This window comes from Python bivittatus, unplaced genomic scaffold, assembly GCF_059951505.1.
Source record: "Python bivittatus isolate LINGU-HERP-01145 unplaced genomic scaffold, Pbiv_v1 ctg000080_np1212, whole genome shotgun sequence".
Classification (NCBI taxonomy): Eukaryota; Metazoa; Chordata; class Lepidosauria; order Squamata; family Pythonidae; genus Python; species Python bivittatus.
Window position 1 is genome coordinate 29,628,705 of NW_028277035.1, and position 16,995 is coordinate 29,645,699.

Here is a 16,995-nt window from a genome sequence, read left to right on the forward strand (position 1 = left end):
GAGATAGCCTTAAAGTTGAAAACAAATAAATGACCATAAGCTTTGCAAACAAAACCACATGGAATTTTTGTAAAGGCAAGCAATGATCTTAATTGTGGGAATTTTTATAGCATGGACTACGAATGTTGCTGGAATTAAATGTCAAATATTTGAAGTATAGTTAATTCTTGGATTTGGAAAGGGCAAACTAAATCACATTTGTTCCATTATGTGCTCTTTATTTTTTAATGTACTTTGGTCAGTAAATTATAGATTGTTGGGATAAAGTAACTAATGAAAATTGTCTGTAATCCACCAGTGTTTGAAGAATTAGGGCTTTGAAAAGTAGCTTCCAGTCATTCAAACAGTTCAGGATAATATTTAATTATTTATTCCATTTCTGCCTTGCTTTTTCACCAACGCTTGGTGCCGATCACTTAAAAATACAACTCCAAAAGCAGACACCTCAAAATCCAAAGCCCCTATATATAAACAGTTTGCCTAAACAAAAATGAGTTGTCTGATATTGGAGAAAAACTTCAGAGGAAAGGCTTTGGGGGATGGTATCATGGTACCTTATTTAGAAGAATGTTTCCGACAGATATAACATGTGTGGCTATGTCATCATGCAAATGCTACAACTTACCTACTTGATTGAATTTTTGACACAAATATGTAAGGATGGCATTTGTGTGATGACATCAGCACATGTGTCATCATTTTGAGATCATTGTGGTTTGCTGTTGGCATACATTTAATAGATCAGCAGACATGAGAATTTTCCAAAATAATACATTTTTTAAGACCAGGGTCAGTCAACCTGATATCTGAATATTTTCTAGAAAAAGAAATTTGGAAGTCCAGGGAATAAAAAAAAAAATTAATGGTGATGGTCAAATAAATCATAGTTAATATAGCACTTCCAGACAACTAGTAGTTAACTAGTAAGCTGATCTTGTGCCAACTTATTAAAAAATGCATTGCTTTAGACTTGCCCCCCCCTTCCAATTTCTGTTTTCAAATTAGAGCTACTGTTTCACCACCACACTCTTGTCCTTTTCTCAGCACAACTGGATATTCTTACTTGAGATTGTGGTCGGCTATGTGCATCTGAAATAGAAAGTATTAGAAAAGATTCTTAAGAATTAAAGAATGCTGAGCTAGTGGTCCTCCTATACTGTGACTGCCAGTGGTGTTTTATGAATGATTCTCATTTACCTTTTGTTTAATCCGTTTTTGGTTAAGTCATTATAACATTTCACTGTTTTTTTAAAAAATGCTTTTATTTTTCTTTGTTTCCTTCATTAACATTTCCATTGCTTATTTCTTGTGCTAGTGTACTGTGTCACCTCATCTAAGGAAGACACTAGATATAGGGAGCCTCCGCCCACCCCACCAGGATATATGGGGATTTCTTTAGCGGACATAAAAGAAGGAACCCACCACCCACACCTAAAGCCTCCAGACTATAGTGTGGCGGTGCAGAGGTCAAAGATGCTGTCTAGGCTCTCCTCCACTCCTCTGAGTAGCGAACCAGTGGCCTGTTTTCCAAAGAAGATGCCTAAGTGGCATAGCCGGCAACCGTCCCATCCTAAGCTAGCAGATATGACTGGCGCAAATAGTGAAGAGGATGGTATGTTAAATGATCTCCTTTGATAGCTGTTGAGTGAAGTGGTGTGTGATTTATTATAAATTTGGGGAAGTGCACAGTCTGTCTTACCTTACAAGCCTTGCCTTGAATGTGCCTCAGTGATTCTTTTCTCCCCTCTTCTTTTCATTCATTTGTATATGCTTTATGTATGCTTATTGTGAGAATAAGTAATCCTAAAGGGGAAAAAAAATCAGAAAAATTAGTGTATGGGGACACTAATAATTAAGTAGCATGTTTACAAGAAGCAGGTCAATAGTGGTCCAAAATTCCTGACCCTACCCAGAGTAAAAAGAAGAAAACAATTGTTCTTGACAGTCTAAAAGGCTGTGACTGATGAAACAGAAATTATTTTAAAAGTAGCTACATCAGCTATGTTTTTAGGAACTAGAGATAAACAGAATTATGATTAGCAGTGCATACCTCTGCTACATAGAGATCATCTAAAACATTCCATGAAGCAACTCTTCTCAAGGGCAGAACTTGTCAGATAGAGGTTTCTGTTATTGCAGGAAGCTGAGTATTTCTTAACATGTTACTCAGTAGAGCATTATTAGACCTAGCCAGAGTCCCAAACTGATGACTCTCCATGCAGTTAAATGTTGTAGGTATATGTACTGGGCAGCCACACAGTAAATGGCCATTAGTTTCCACACACAAGGTTCTGAGAGAATGCTGTTAGATCAAAAACAGCTGAACAGACGAGGCTTTAAATTGCAGTTTCAATTATTTATGAACAAAACTTGCAATCCTCATGAAATTGCTCACTGAACAAAATCAAGTCCACAGAGACCCACTGATGCTTTGTATTTGACCTCTGTTCTGAACCCTTTATATCTCAACAGTAATATTTAAAAAAAACAGAGTTTATAAAATCATGAAGATTTAAAAGAAGTTGAATCTGAAGTTTTCACTTTTCTCTTTGTTATTCATTTACCTCTTAGAAATAAGCAATTTTGAATTTTGACTTCCATGACATTTGCATTCCATTTTCTGTTGTCTGCCATTATTTGTGGTTTGTCTGGCTCAGTTTTTAATTGAATCCATGAGTCTGAATGCTTTTCCCAGATTTTGCTTTTATAAAGCTAGAATTTTAGCATAAATCTTATCCAACTTGCTTTGAAATCATTTTATAGTGTTGTACAAAAGAAGCTTGTAGTTGCATTATGTTGAAAAAAATGGGTGGGTGGGTTGGATGTGTATATGTATATATCTATGAATATATGTTGCTAAACCTGCACAAACATTTATTAAAGTGTTGCGTTTCTGTGAAATGTTCTGTTTCATCAGGTATTCTTTCTTTTCTGTAGAATAAGTCAGCCTTTCTGGCCCATATGCTAGAGAGCTCAAAAAACAATACATTAGGATGGATTTTATTTTTATTTTTATTTATTTTTTTAATTTCATTTTATACTTGTGCCTTCGAATCAGTTTTTGCCTCCTGGTGACTGCCTGTACAAGTCCCTGCAGTTTTCTTGGCAAGGTTTTTGGGAAGTGGTTTGCCCTTGCCTCCTTCCTAGGGCTGAGAGAGCGTGACTGGCCCAAGGTCCCCCAGATGGCTTTGTGCCTAAGGTGGGACTAGAACTCATAGTCTCCCAGTTTCTGATCTGATGCCTTAAGCACCATACCAAACTGCCTCTTAAAATGGATTATATGGTTACTAATTCAAAATTATCCTTTAATTACATATTACAATATTACAATATTACCTTACTCCTGGAGGAATCCAAGGAGTGTGGAATCAAATGATTCTCTTCCATTCTGTTTGAGTGACTATGACTGATACAAGGTTACTCTGTGACTGGCTGGTCCTCCCTAGTCCTAGTCTTAATACTACACTGCACTTTACCATACTATACTGTCTCATTCTGTGAGAATTTTGTCAGCCCATTTGCAAAGTGTGGCTGAGATTCAACATTGACCTGGTGGGATATTTACCACATTAACTTTCTTTTGAAAGCCTCCAAATGCCATGTTGGCATGACATTATGAAAGGCACAGGCCAGCCTAACTATCTTTGAGGCCTGTGAATCGTACTATGAATCATTACCCAAAATCCCAACATTGTTAGCTGCACCACATTTAATTGCCAATATGATTTAGAATTAGATATGTTTTAGGAAAATTTTTAATTTTTTTTCACTATTCTTTGCATGAGTAACAGTGCCAAAAGAGCAGTAAAGAAAGTTTTTTTAAAAAAATTTAAGGTCTGTTTTAACTCAAGAGAAAATCCTAGGTATGTGACAGTAGATATTTCACAACTTTAATTTAAATATATTGTATGTTCATGACACAGAGAGTTTACATTGTTTTTCTTATTTTACAGAAGATGAACAAGTATCAGCAGTCTAGCCTCTGTGCTTCCAGTGAAAATTGTTTCAAATCATAACAACATTGGAGGAAGGAATTTTACAGTATTGTCAGCTATAGCTGGCAGCTTGCTGCTATTGACTTCAAAGAATTGTGTTTGCCTCTCTTCGACTAGTAGGATGAATTATCTGGATTCAAAATTATTTGAATTTGCTTCAGCCCACTGCAATCTGTTTGATGGAGTCTAAGAAAACTATATTGGAAAGAGAAAACACTCATTCTAAGAAATACTGACCCTGTATTGCAGTATCAAGAAGGACCTAATATTTGATGCATTTGGACCAGCTTGGGAGCAATCTTCTGTATAAGAACTATAGAATCTTTTAGTAGACTTTGTTCAGATATTTTCTATATAACTGTTATGGCTCTCAGTTGAAGAAAATTATTTTATGTACTTATGGAAATTGGAAAACTACATCAAAACTAAGGAAACTTCTGCAGCAATCTGAAGAGTAATTTATTAATTTGGAATTTATATAAGGATTTTTGTTTGTTTGTACATGTATTGGAATGCTCTGGTTGGCTAATGTGAATGCTTTTTTCAAAGAAAATAAGGAAGCAAATTGTTTAGGTGTTAGCGTGATGTCTTATGCTAAACAAAACACTTGATTTCTAAGGAACTGGATGTTCATGAGTGCAGCTAGAGGTTTACACACAGTGCAACATCAACCACGTCAATCTGTAAAATATCAAGCCCTTAGAGGTGTATATTGAGTGTGTTTTGATGTGCATACAGTAGTGAAATACTGCCATCTATTGATCCTGTATTTTAAAACCAGTAAAATACATGCAGTTCCTTTCAACTATCAAATGATTAAGAGAATACTTGCATTTTTTTTTCTTTCCTACATTCCATTTTCTTCCTTCTACAATTTCGTGGCACGTTTGTATCATTATCTACCTAGAGACTTACCAGGTGTTTCCTCTTCTACAAGACTTGCATTGGAGAAGTACCCAACAAGTTCTGCTCTTTAGAAGTTAACTTAAAAGTTTTCAGATTTATAAATTTAGGAGCAAAGTCATAGAAATAAGAAGGACCATTAGGTGGTGGTGGTGGTGATATGATGATGATGATGATGATGATGATGATGATGATGATGATGATGATGATAATATGGTAGTACAGCCTATATATTATTTCAGATTTCCAATTTTATTTGAAATTTTTCTTCCCATTTCATAAGAGCAGTTTGGTTGCAAGTCATTTTTTGTATTTAAATCAGCTTCATTGTTCATAAATTTTGAGTTTATGAAATCCAAGATGAACCCTTGTATTTGGAAAACAGTAGTTCTCGGTACATGACAAACACAAGAAAGCAGAGTTTTCAAGCTTTGAAATGAAAGGCATTTTTCAATATTTTATGCAGTTGATGACCAAATTACTGTTGGCATTTGGACTACTGTTCTTGCTGCCAAAAATAAAGTTAATGTATAACAACTAGTAGGTCAACCTTTCTCAACCTGTTGCCTTCTCAATATATTTGGGTAGAAACTCCTTGCATTCTAGCAAGTTAAAAATTACAAAATATGAACTTCTAACATGATATTACAAATCGGAACATAGAAGGGAGTGGATAGCCTATCTAATTCAAGAATGATTGACTGAATATATCTTACTAATTAACCTTAAATGTCTGTAATAAGTTGCTGAGACATCAGGGCTCTTTTTTCTTCCCCCCAAGACCTTAAAGCAACCAACAACAAGAAAATACAAAAGCCTGGCATCCATGATTTCAGCAGTTACAACAATGTTACTACAGGGACAACTGAGAGATAAAACTTTCCTGCACATATCCACTATGAAGTCTGGAGTAATAGATTCCCATTGATTCAGAGACTTTAAAAGACATTCCAGCTGGATAATCTTCTAGATGCCCATAACAATAGTTGGGATGTGACATCCCAGCAAGTGTGGAAGTTGCATGTTGAGGAAAATTGTTCCAGATCATCCCAGATGTTACTACAAGCATACTGAATGCTTAAAACATAGTTTTACCAATCTGAGAACTTGTAAAATGAAGCATATCGTTTGTTGCCACCACAATCACCTACCAGAGCCACCTATTTACTCACCCCTGGTAAGCACATTCTAAAAAATGAGAAAGGGACAAGGCTTATGCATATTGTTGCTCTAGGCTTTTTTGGGGGGATGGGGAATGAAGCAGCAGAACTTCTCATATTCAAGTGCCTGGTGTGATTGGAAGATGGAATTTCCTCTCTCATCTCAAGCTTGTGTGCTGGATTTTGGAAATACCCAGCAAGTGTGACTTCAAATCACCTTTAAAACCCAGTGGAACTGCAGGCATATCTATCACCACATTTATATTGTCCTTGGAAGAGATGCTCTCCCGCAAGGTGGGTTGATTACAAAGGTGCTATTTCCAGAGAAAGATGATTCCCTGACTTATATGTATAATACACATGTGCACATGTATTATGCAAGATAAAAGACAAAAGACTGGGTTGACATGGCAGCTTTACTTAGCCAACCAGAGTACATAGAAAAAACTGGAGTTATTATTTGCATTTATATTCTTCCCCTACCGCATAATGGTTGCCTAGTCAAACATAATCAGTGGACATGAATGTCTCAATGTATATTTAAAGTTTACTTGTAAACCTTAATATCATAAATGTTTACAGTCTAGGGTAGAAGGAAGATGTCTGTCAGTTTTACAGGTGCCTCAAAGTAACCTTATTTTTTACACTTCAAGTTATAAACAGTTTTCAGATTTTTGTTCCTGTGCAAGGTGAATGTCGCTTGTCCTGATGCTTATAAGAATCAAAACTTTCTGTTTGCATATTGGCTTAGGTCAGTGATAGCTTTCCCAGAAAGCATATATGAAAAAAGCGTGTCTTTTGGATTTCTGTAAGTCTATTGGAGAACTCCTTTAATGCCTTGTAACATGAAGTTATAAATCTGAACATAGAACTGAGTTGATAACCTAATTCAACAATTAATTGACTGAATGTATGCTACTACTTCAATGTCTGGAATAAATAGCTGAGACATTTTCTTTCCCCCAAGACCAACAGCAACCAACAATGAGAAAATACTGAAGCTTGGCATCCATGATTTTAGCATTTATAATAATGTTACTGCAGGCACAACAGAGTTAAAATTTCCTGCACAAAAAACACTGCATAATCCATAGTAGTGCAGTTCCCACTGATTCAGAGACTTGTGTAAAGTATATTTCTGATGGGTCATCTCCTAGAAACCCTTAACAGAGGCAGGAAAGGCATTTGCAAAGCATCTGTTGAAGTTCTTGCTACAGCTGATGTCCAATGGAATGGGCATACTCTTACTCTGTTTAAAACTGCAGGTTGCTGGATGGACTTTAGGGAGAACTTCGATGTCCCTGGTGTGGAGGTGCTTCTTGCCAGATGTGCCTGGGCTGTCAAAGAAAGAGGTTATGCTTGTCAAAAGCAAACTTCTAAATCTGAGTCCTGAGTTCCCAGAAAGTCCAGTTCACACACGTTTCATGCAGTTTATAAGTGCAAACATAACATGACTTTAGACTTAGTAGACTTACAGTGCTTAGGGCCAATATTACAGTATTTCTCTTAAGGTCAATATGTGTTTCAGTTTGTAGAGACAAAACATAAAGATTAAAACCTTTTCTCTTTGGTAGTAATCTTTGTTAGATTATCAACCCACCTCAAGGTCTTTCCTTGCTGAAAATCTCATGAGCCAAATATTTGGTGTGTTTGTATCGACAGCATCAAAAGATGCTTGCTTTTTTAATTGCATTATTTTTAAAATCACTGGGCATCTTGTTAATACATTTTCCTAATGCAGAGCCTATAGTGTAAATATGCAGCGGGTCAGTGAGCCCTTTTAACTGCTTCCGATTTGCACAGTGCAGACTGCCTCACCCTGCAGAGCCTTGCTCTGATCCTGATGTGTTTCGTTTTGCCAGCTTGGTCAGGGACAATAGCCAAACTGAAATGGAGCTTGGGTGAGCCCAAGGAAATGGATTTTTTTTTCTTTTTGTCTTCAAGCCATTCATTATGAAACCGCTTAACCCCATTTTGTGCTGTTTACATGATGTCTATTCATTATATAACTGAACATATTACTAGCATGTTCTGAATCCCCTCCATGCACATGTTGATTTTTTTCTTTCAAGTTCTTGAAATGGCCAATTCTTCTCTGTATATAACATTTATTCTTTTTCCATCGTATTGTGAGGGAGTTGGCCTTATTCTGAAAGCGCAATAGGAATGTTTAAAAATCTCCCGTGTGGAACAAGTGTCAATTTTTAATTTATACAAATAGGAGGAAAGGAAACCCTGTATCGTAATATGTAAGTAGGCCTGTACATCATTTGCCATTTGATTCCTCTTTGAGGCAGGATTTATATTGGAGGTAAAGTAAGTTGTGAAAATATGCATAAGATTGAGCTACATTTTCCAAAGTGGTGATTTATAGGTGCACTTCTGTTACCTTGACACATATTGTCATATAAGGTAAATTAAAAAGGTTCTGATTTCACTTGAATAAGTACATGGCCAGCATTTCTCTTCTAAAGTTGGAGAATTTTGCACTAATGCTAGTAAAGCTGATTCTCACTTCAGCTTTTGAAAACACTTCTTGAGATATGATCCTGCTGCACAGCTGAGGCAATTCCAAATGATGAGTAATGGATATCCAATAAGAATCCATTATATCAATTTATCTCAGGAGGTTAAAAAAAATGAAAGATGCTTGATCTGTTCAGCCTTGCATTCATACAAATGATTTATAGGAAACAGTGCTACAGGTCCATGTAATGCATATTTCCTGAAATGCAATTTTAAAACATTGTACTTGCCTTCAAAAACTGATCAGGAAAAAATACTTCTTCATTGACTGAAACATTTAATGCCAACTATTTAAATGAGTAGAAAACAAATTTCACCTCCAGTCCATTCCTTTCCCTTTTCCTCCAGTTGTACTTGTCATTGTTGTGTCTTTAATTTCTTTATATATACATGGAATGCAGTTTAGCTTGGTATTCATGACATTTTGCATATGTGAGCATATGGGCAAAAACTGCACAGTTGTAACGGTATTCCAATAGCAATTGTAAAACTGCACAAATCAGTGATTGTAAAGTATTCTGTAACAAGCAATGTTTGTCTTCTATTTTTTTATACCTCTTACACTTATGTCTTTTAGAAAGACAGTGCCTCTGTATGCTTTTTTGTATTTTTACTGAGTGATTGTAAATATTTGTTATATTTTTGGTTAAGAGAATGTTTAAAAGTATTGTTTAATATCCAATCTACTAATGATGTTGGAACCAATAAACAACTTATCATGGATTATGGGTGGGTTACTTTTTATTCAATACATTTTCCCCCACAGAAATTTTTGGCTCACTTCCATGCTGCAGTCCTAGTCCTCTTCACCAGGAAGTACGTCTCATTCAATTAAATGGGCTTATTTGCAAGTACTCGTATATATGAGAGTACTTTTATTGGGAGATCAGTTCATCAACACAGTCAGCAATTATATTCTAAGGGTGCTGTCTTGTGTTGTTCGTTGGCTATAAATAGCCTCATTCCAGTGAAAAAACAAAGATACTTCTAACACTGTATATAGAACTTGCAGGACAATAAAGAACCATGTTTCTCTTTGTAACAGGAAAGTGATCAGCCCAAAGAGTTTAAAAAGGCCACCATCAATTTAGGCTTAATTATAGTGGACTAACTCTGCAATCTAACTTGAAAGGAAGCCTCGCTGAGTTCAATGGAGCTTTCTTCTAGTTAAGTGGAGGGAGGATTGCTGCCCCACATTCTAAAGTACCATATTACATTATGAATTACTCCGATCATTTCTTCTTAAATTTCACCTTTGGTGTATATTGCTGGCAGCTTTCAGAAGTAGGAACACCCTGATTTAAGCATATCTGGATTATGGCCTGAGTCCAAATTCTACTTCATCCATACAATTCATAGAGTAACCTTGAGCCCAGTTAAAATGGGTCGAAGGAGATCCATGTGGCCTCTTCTCACATCCTAATAGTTAATTGTAAGCTGCCCAGAGTCATTGGGAGTCGGGCAGCATATAAATTTAATAAATAATTCTTATGATTATTAATAATATTATTATGATTCACTTGAAACTTCTGTGGACAGTGTCAACATAGAAAGTGCCTCTGCATTACGTGCTCGGTTAAACAATTTAGATAGCAAAATAACAGCAGCAAAATAATAATCTTCCAGCAGAGGGCAGTACGGCATATTTGTTTCTCCTTTTTTCTTCACAGCAAACCTCTTTTCTAACTAATCAGGGCTAAAAATAACAATTTTAGGGAAAAAGGGTATCTCTGTCTTTCTTACTTTCAATATATATACAAGCCACAAGGCTATAACTTTCTAATCTGACCATCCTATCAGCACTATGACCTTTGGATTTTGGCAGGTTGGCCCTCATTGGGATGTTCAAAGTTTACTGGTACTAGTATTAGCTTGCTGTGTCGCTGCAGAACAAGGAACTGCTCTTGAGAACTGTTCCCTAAAATCTTTCCTAGATTTTAGGTGAAACATTTTTTCAAGCCTCACACAGTGGCCACAGGGGAAACCCCATGGACATGGGGTCTCCATCCTACGTGTGTTCATTGTCTTCAATCAGTTACCAAGAGGATGCCTGTCTGAAAAGCTGATGAAAGCCAATCTGGTGTAGTGGTTAAGATTTTGAATTAAGATCTCAGAGACACAAGCTCAAGGCCACCATGGAAGCTCAGTAGATGACTGAGCCAATCACATCTCTCATTTCAACCAATCCAACAGGTTTGTCATTGTAGGGGAAAAAATGGAGAAGGGAGGCCTATGTATTTGGGTAGCACCTCAGGTTTAAAGGCAAAAGTTTCTTCAGAGCATGTGAGATGCTCACATAGCACTTCCTAAACTCCTTAAATCAACTGTGACTTCTGCAGCTGCAGCACAATCCCAGGAAAAGACACCTTTGGTTTAAGAAGAGGAGGGACTAAATTGGATTAATGCTCATCCATGGATTTGGCAGCTGTGTTCAGAATTAGCTAAATCAGGCTTTTTCCAATGACACCATGTAGATCAGTGTTGTCCAAACTTGGCCACTTTAAGATGAGTGGACTTCATGCTGGCTGGGGAATTCTGGGAGTTGAAGTCCACTCATCTTAAAGTGGCCAAGTTTGGACAACACTGATGTAGATGGAGGATTGGTAAAGTAGCTGCCATTCCACCAATTGCCTTAATGCTGTATGTTGTATAGCAATACACTGGAAAGGAACAATTTAATGGCTCACTGGGTGTACTTTGTCAACTAATGGCTCAGGCTACATCTTTCATGTTCTGATTTGAGCTAATGGTAAAATAATTCAGTGAACTTTTGATCTAGAGAGTCAAGTCAACAGAGGTTGTTTGTACATCCTTATTCCATCTTTCTTTCCTCCTCTCCATTACCCCATAATAATTTTCTCTCACTGCTAAACGGAATAACATTCTGTTCAATTTATAGGCATTAACTAAGTATGTGCATTTAATTCCTTAAACTAAGCATATATTGTTCTTCACCTAAGAATAATATATGCTGTCTAGAATTGAATGCAATGTTCCAAAGTACTTGATTTTCTAAGCACTATAGCAAAGTGCCATTCATATGCATAGGAAAGGAGACATTTTGCAAATCCCTTTTCTTGAAAAAACTGCATCATGAGAGCTGAATGGAAAATAAAAACTAAGAAGTGGTAGATGTATGTATGTTGGAGGGTGGAAATGGATAGGAATGAAGTCAAGCACACATATGAGCATCTAACAAGTGAAGACAGTGCAGTTTACTACTATTAAATATGGTGCAGTGTGTGTGTGTGTGTGTGTGTATCCATCTAGAATGAAGAAGCATAAATAGGTACCCTAATACCTAACTTAATTTAATACTTAGAACGTAATCCTTAAATTTATCCTACTCTGCTTGTAATACAAAAATGATTTGCTGCTAGTTTCTTCCTTTTCCCACACTTACCTACCGGTTTAGGAATGATCCAGCACTTGAACCACATGGAGTTCACTCTGCCACTGTCTCAAGTCTGCATTTTCTTTCTGTGGGTCCTTTTCTGTGGGTTCTTCTCCCTGACTGTGGATCCTCTGGCTCCTGGCTCTCCCAGCTGTTGCCTCCTCTGCTCCACACCTCATCCAGTTGCCTCTCACTCCAGAAGCATCTCCTGCCAAACCTAGAAGATCCCACCACCACCTTCTGTGTACCTGCTCTGGCTTCTTTCATAGTTCTTTCTTTTGAAACATATGTGCCAGCTTGCAGATGCTTCTAAGGTGTTTTAAACTTTCCCCCCCTTTCTCTGCAAGTGCCTCTGTGTCTAAGCTGGGCAGCTGCCTTTCAGACCATTACAGAGTAAAAACTTTGACCCGAATAGTTGCACATAACATTTTTCTGTTTCAGAGTAGTTCATCCTTCCACAACATAATCATATAGTGTTAGGATAGAGCAGTGTTTCTCAACCTTGGCAACTTTAAGATGGGTAGACTAAGTCCACCTATCTTAAAGTTGTCAAGGTTGAGAAACACTGAGATAAAGAAAAGGGCTTTGCGGGTTGAAGGAGAAGAGGCCAAAGCCTTTGGAACTTTCTAATTTAAAAGAAAAAGATATTTGTGGGGGATGACAATGTGTAATGTGTGAAAAGGTATAAAAGGAAATGCCCTTCTCCATCTCCCTAAATCCCTACAACTTTGGGTGAAGCAATGAAATTGATTGACTGTAAGTTCAGGGCCAAGATGTCCTTTGAAAATCCAGAACGACTCATCCACAAAAGCAAGGATCAAAATGGGTGAGATCCAGTGAAAATTATTTTGTGTCCCCTGCACAAAACCCTTTCATGCTTTTCTGACTTCCCTCTCTAACTTCTACCCTGTTTTGGAGCCTTACCCAAGCCTCTAGTTGCAATTTTTTAGGAAAGATAGGGAGCAGGAGGAATTTTAAAAAATGTATTTCCCTTTACCAGGAATTTCCTATGAGCAAAATTCTGCTTATAGGAACTTTGAATACTTGAAATTGTATGTTTGTTCCTGGAACTTCAGATTCAAATTACAATTGCATATGTAATTTTTAAAAAAGGGCCTGATTAATGTCAAAGACAAAGTCTACATTTTATGTAATTCTTGTGAGCAGGGTACAAAGATAGGTAGTAATCTTAAGAAATAGTTATATTTGTTCTACCCTTTCTTCTTCAATAAGTAAACCTGGAATCCACATTTTGAAGTCCAAAGAAGCAATAAATCCTAAAGTGACACCAAGCATGGGCTGGATAATGAAAAGCAAATTGGTACAAATTAGATAGAGATGTTCTAGGCAGTCAAAAGGCAGGCCAAGGATTTCCTGAGAACCATTTTGGAGTGAGAGGCAGGATATCAATCTAATATCAAAAGACTCTCTTCCACCATGAAGGACCACTTGATACCAGCTTACAGTCCATTCCTAGGCTCTGCTTTATGTAACACAAAGAGATTGTGTGTCTTCCCAATAGAGTTCCTTATAGTATATGACACTCATTTATGAGCAGTTATGTGCCAAATTGGCTGAGCACAAAGGCCACGCCCAGAAGGAAAACAAAGGAGAGAAAAGATGTTGCTTAACATTGCACATAGACTGGAAACCCCTCTAAATCTTTATAGATGGCATTTCTTCTACATTCAGCTTCTGCCCCTTCCTTTTCCATGATACTTCTCATAAAGAATAAACCCAGTATAACAAGAGACCAGATCACAAATGCTGGATTATTATGTGGGGGTTATCATATTGCACCATTACTCTGCAAATGGGCATATCTGGGTAGACCTTACAGTCTCTTATCCACTATTTTACTTTTTGCACCATGTATTTTTATCTACGTGCATTGAATGGATAATGTTTTAAAGACCTGGAATATTACAAGCTCCTGTCCTTGCACCTACCGTTCATTTTTAAGTGGATTCATTACAGACTACAAAAAGTCCTTAATTTCTGAATTGTTTTTATAGGAGGCAGCCATCACTTCCATCAGGGAAGATTAAAAAAAAAATCTTCCTCTAAACAAAGAGGATGTCAGTCACAGGACTGTTCATTCATTGGGGAAAAACACTATGAAGCAGGAAAAGTCTACTTTTACGAAGTGGTCAGAAGGGGTACCTCAGTTTTTGCTTTAGAGCTCTGTTTCTAGAACAAAGATCTCTTTTTAAAAGTTACATTTCCATCAGGTTTATCTCCCCCATATTGCAGATTTCCTGAGGTATGGGTTTTCATAATAGGAAATTCAAAATAGTCCACCCTTTTCAGAGGGACTCAGGTTGAGAACCACACGAGCCTTGTGCTAATAAAACTGATTTATGTATTTTTTACAACAGGGCAGCTTTTAGTGGGATTTCTCCTGAATGGACAGTCTTGAAATGAATGGCAGGACAGGCAGCACTTTATTGTTCTAGGATGCAGGCAGCTGAGCAGGAAATAGATATATGTCTTGTTCAACAGACAGCCGCTTTAAGAGACAAAATAAATGAGAGAGAAAGGTTTTCATTTGCAATGCTCTTTTTTTAATTAGCTTTGCAAAGTGGCAATTTAAGCCAGCACTTGCTTAATCTGAATGTGCATGTGTTTTTAAACAGGTACATTTCTATTTCACTGAAAGATATGAATTAATGCAGCACTGAAATGAGCAATTTCTAGAACAAAAATCTAATTAACAAGAAGCAATTTAATTATAAAAGGTTTCAACTTAGCAAGTGCTTTGCTACAAGCATCTTCTTTCCCATATGCCACACTTATTTGGATTATACTGTTTTAATACAGGTGATAAAACAGGTCTCAATAACTTGGGGCAATGCATTTGGAGTTGAAAATCCTTCATTAAAAATGTCCATATATATGCAACAAAAGAGAAAAAGAAGTTAAAGCACCTTACAGAACTATCCTTTTCGTCAATCATCTCTCACACAATTCCTGCAAATGTCACATTCTCAATTTTATCATTATTCTTTTCTACCTGAAGTACTAGCTTGTTAAATGCAGATTTGGGTACTAAAGCTGTAGCGTTGAACCATCTTCTGTTATTTAGTCCAAGTGCACGACAGTTTTGCATGCATTCATACACAAACTATCTGCACATTTTTTAAAAAAGCAACCTGCACAATAATTTTTATTCAAATATATCATTTTGAATATATCATGGAATTACAGAATCATAAAGTTGGGAGAAGACATTGAGGCAGAGGTGTCTACAGGTAGCCATAATGACACCAACATTACAAAACCTGCCTTATGACATCATAATGGAAGCTCCACCCTTTCATATTCGCACTACAATGTTGCATGCAAGTATGTAAGGAGTAGAGTTTACACTGCAGAGCTTATGGACACCCATGCATTTAGGTCATCAAATCCAATCCAGAGCTCCAACTGATCATTTTCCAGCCTTTGGGAGAACAGTCCAGTAAAAGGAGCCCAGCACCTCTCTGGCTAACTGGTTCCACTACTAAACTGCTGTTCTTGTTCTCTCTTGTAATTTTAAACCTATATTTTGTATTGTGCATTTTGGTCAGGGCCTTCCGTATGACAAAGTTTCATAACCATGCAATCGACCTTCAGTTATTCTTTCTCAAAACTAAACAAATTTATTGTTCCATCAGTCCCTGTAGAAGTCAATTTCCAGGTCCCTGATCCTCCTTATAACCTTTGCACTTGTTCAAGTTTCTCTGCATTCTTTTTAAAAGCATAAAGTACTTTAGGTATTTTCTTGCAGAGTATAAGTGTCTACATAATTTTCTCCTTAAAATATCAGTTGCATATATATATTTCAGTACAGGTGCATCACAAATTGCACATTACAGAATGTATAGGTGAATGACTGCACATGTGCGGATCAGATCTTTTTCACCAGAATGGTGACTGAATTATTCTCAGGTATCCCTGTTTCTAATCCCTGGCCCTGGAAACACAGGTGTAATGTTTACATTAAAACCCATGGAAAGTAATTGGTTAAACTGGTTGAAATAATGTGGGTTAATACTGCATATATACTTCCTTTGTAGCAACTCAAGCAATGCATGTAAAAATTACTGAAGGAAAATGGAAGGTAAGTATATCGAGCACTCATTTGGTAAGATGCTATTTTAAGTATTTACTGCGAATATAGTACAGTAACATGCACACATCTGGGTGGCATTCCATAGATGCAAGCAAGTTTTGCTAACATAGTTTTGCTGATGTAAAGAAATACAATTTGTCAGGAATCTCAGCCAGTGGAATAACCCTCAGTTTGGAATAAAATCTGTATTTGCTCAAAGTTAATGTTTAGATTCTAATGCAGGAACACAGACTGGCATTTAATGGTTGTGTATTTCTAATAGTAATCCATTCGCAGAGCTCAATTTGGCAGATAGAATCTTGGCCTGGTCTAAAAATTCAAGAAACTAAGCCTAAATTCTGTCCTTTATTAGAGCATACAAATCAGGGCAGACATTGCTGAAATGGTTTTCCATATTTGCCTTGCAGTTTCTACTTTTCTGGAGGATGTTCAAATGTATATTGTTCAATCAAACGGATTTGTCTATATTACAAGTGGCAAATTATATTAAGATTGAAGTATTTAATTTCTTTTGCTGTGGAAAATGTGATATGCCATCAACCAACAAGAAAACAAATTATAAAAAATTGACCTGCCAGATGTCATTGTTTGCTCTAAGCAGTTGGAGAGCGTGTTGGTATATGGAGGATGGAAAGTCTATGGAGCAGAATTCTGTTATCAAATTAGGATGAACATAATTATGTAAGTTTAAATATAAGTATGCTATTATCACTGTTTCTATGAGCATGAACAGGTAGTACCTGCTGTTGTAAAATAGAAGCAGTCATGGAAAAAGAGGTATATGATTAAAGAAAGATCCAAGGTAGTTGCCAGAAACTGTCAGGATCCTGTCAGAAAGTCTGAAATACTGAATGATCTGGGCCTGTGAGAAATGCTTCAAACAACAAAATGGGCTTTTTAGGC

General features: G+C 36.8%; 1 protein-coding gene across 6 annotated transcripts in view; it reads left to right on the forward strand.

Moving 5' to 3' along the window:
- RAPGEF6 (Rap guanine nucleotide exchange factor 6) overlaps positions 1–9,307 on the forward strand; it is a 163,861-nt gene extending 154,554 nt beyond the window's left edge. For 4 of the 6 annotated variants that reach the window (XM_025168498.2, XM_007420950.3, XM_007420951.3 and 1 more), the window contains 2 exons: positions 1,316–1,612; positions 3,954–9,307. In XM_025168498.2, coding sequence (XP_025024266.1) covers positions 1,316–1,612; positions 3,954–3,979 — 323 coding nt within the window. In that variant the 3' untranslated portion in view covers positions 3,980–9,307. The remainder of the gene's footprint in view (positions 1–1,315; positions 1,613–3,953) is intronic. The other 2 variants (XM_088133741.1, XM_025168510.2) reach the window with 1 other exon arrangement.
- The last annotated feature ends 7,688 nt before the right edge of the window (positions 9,308–16,995 follow it).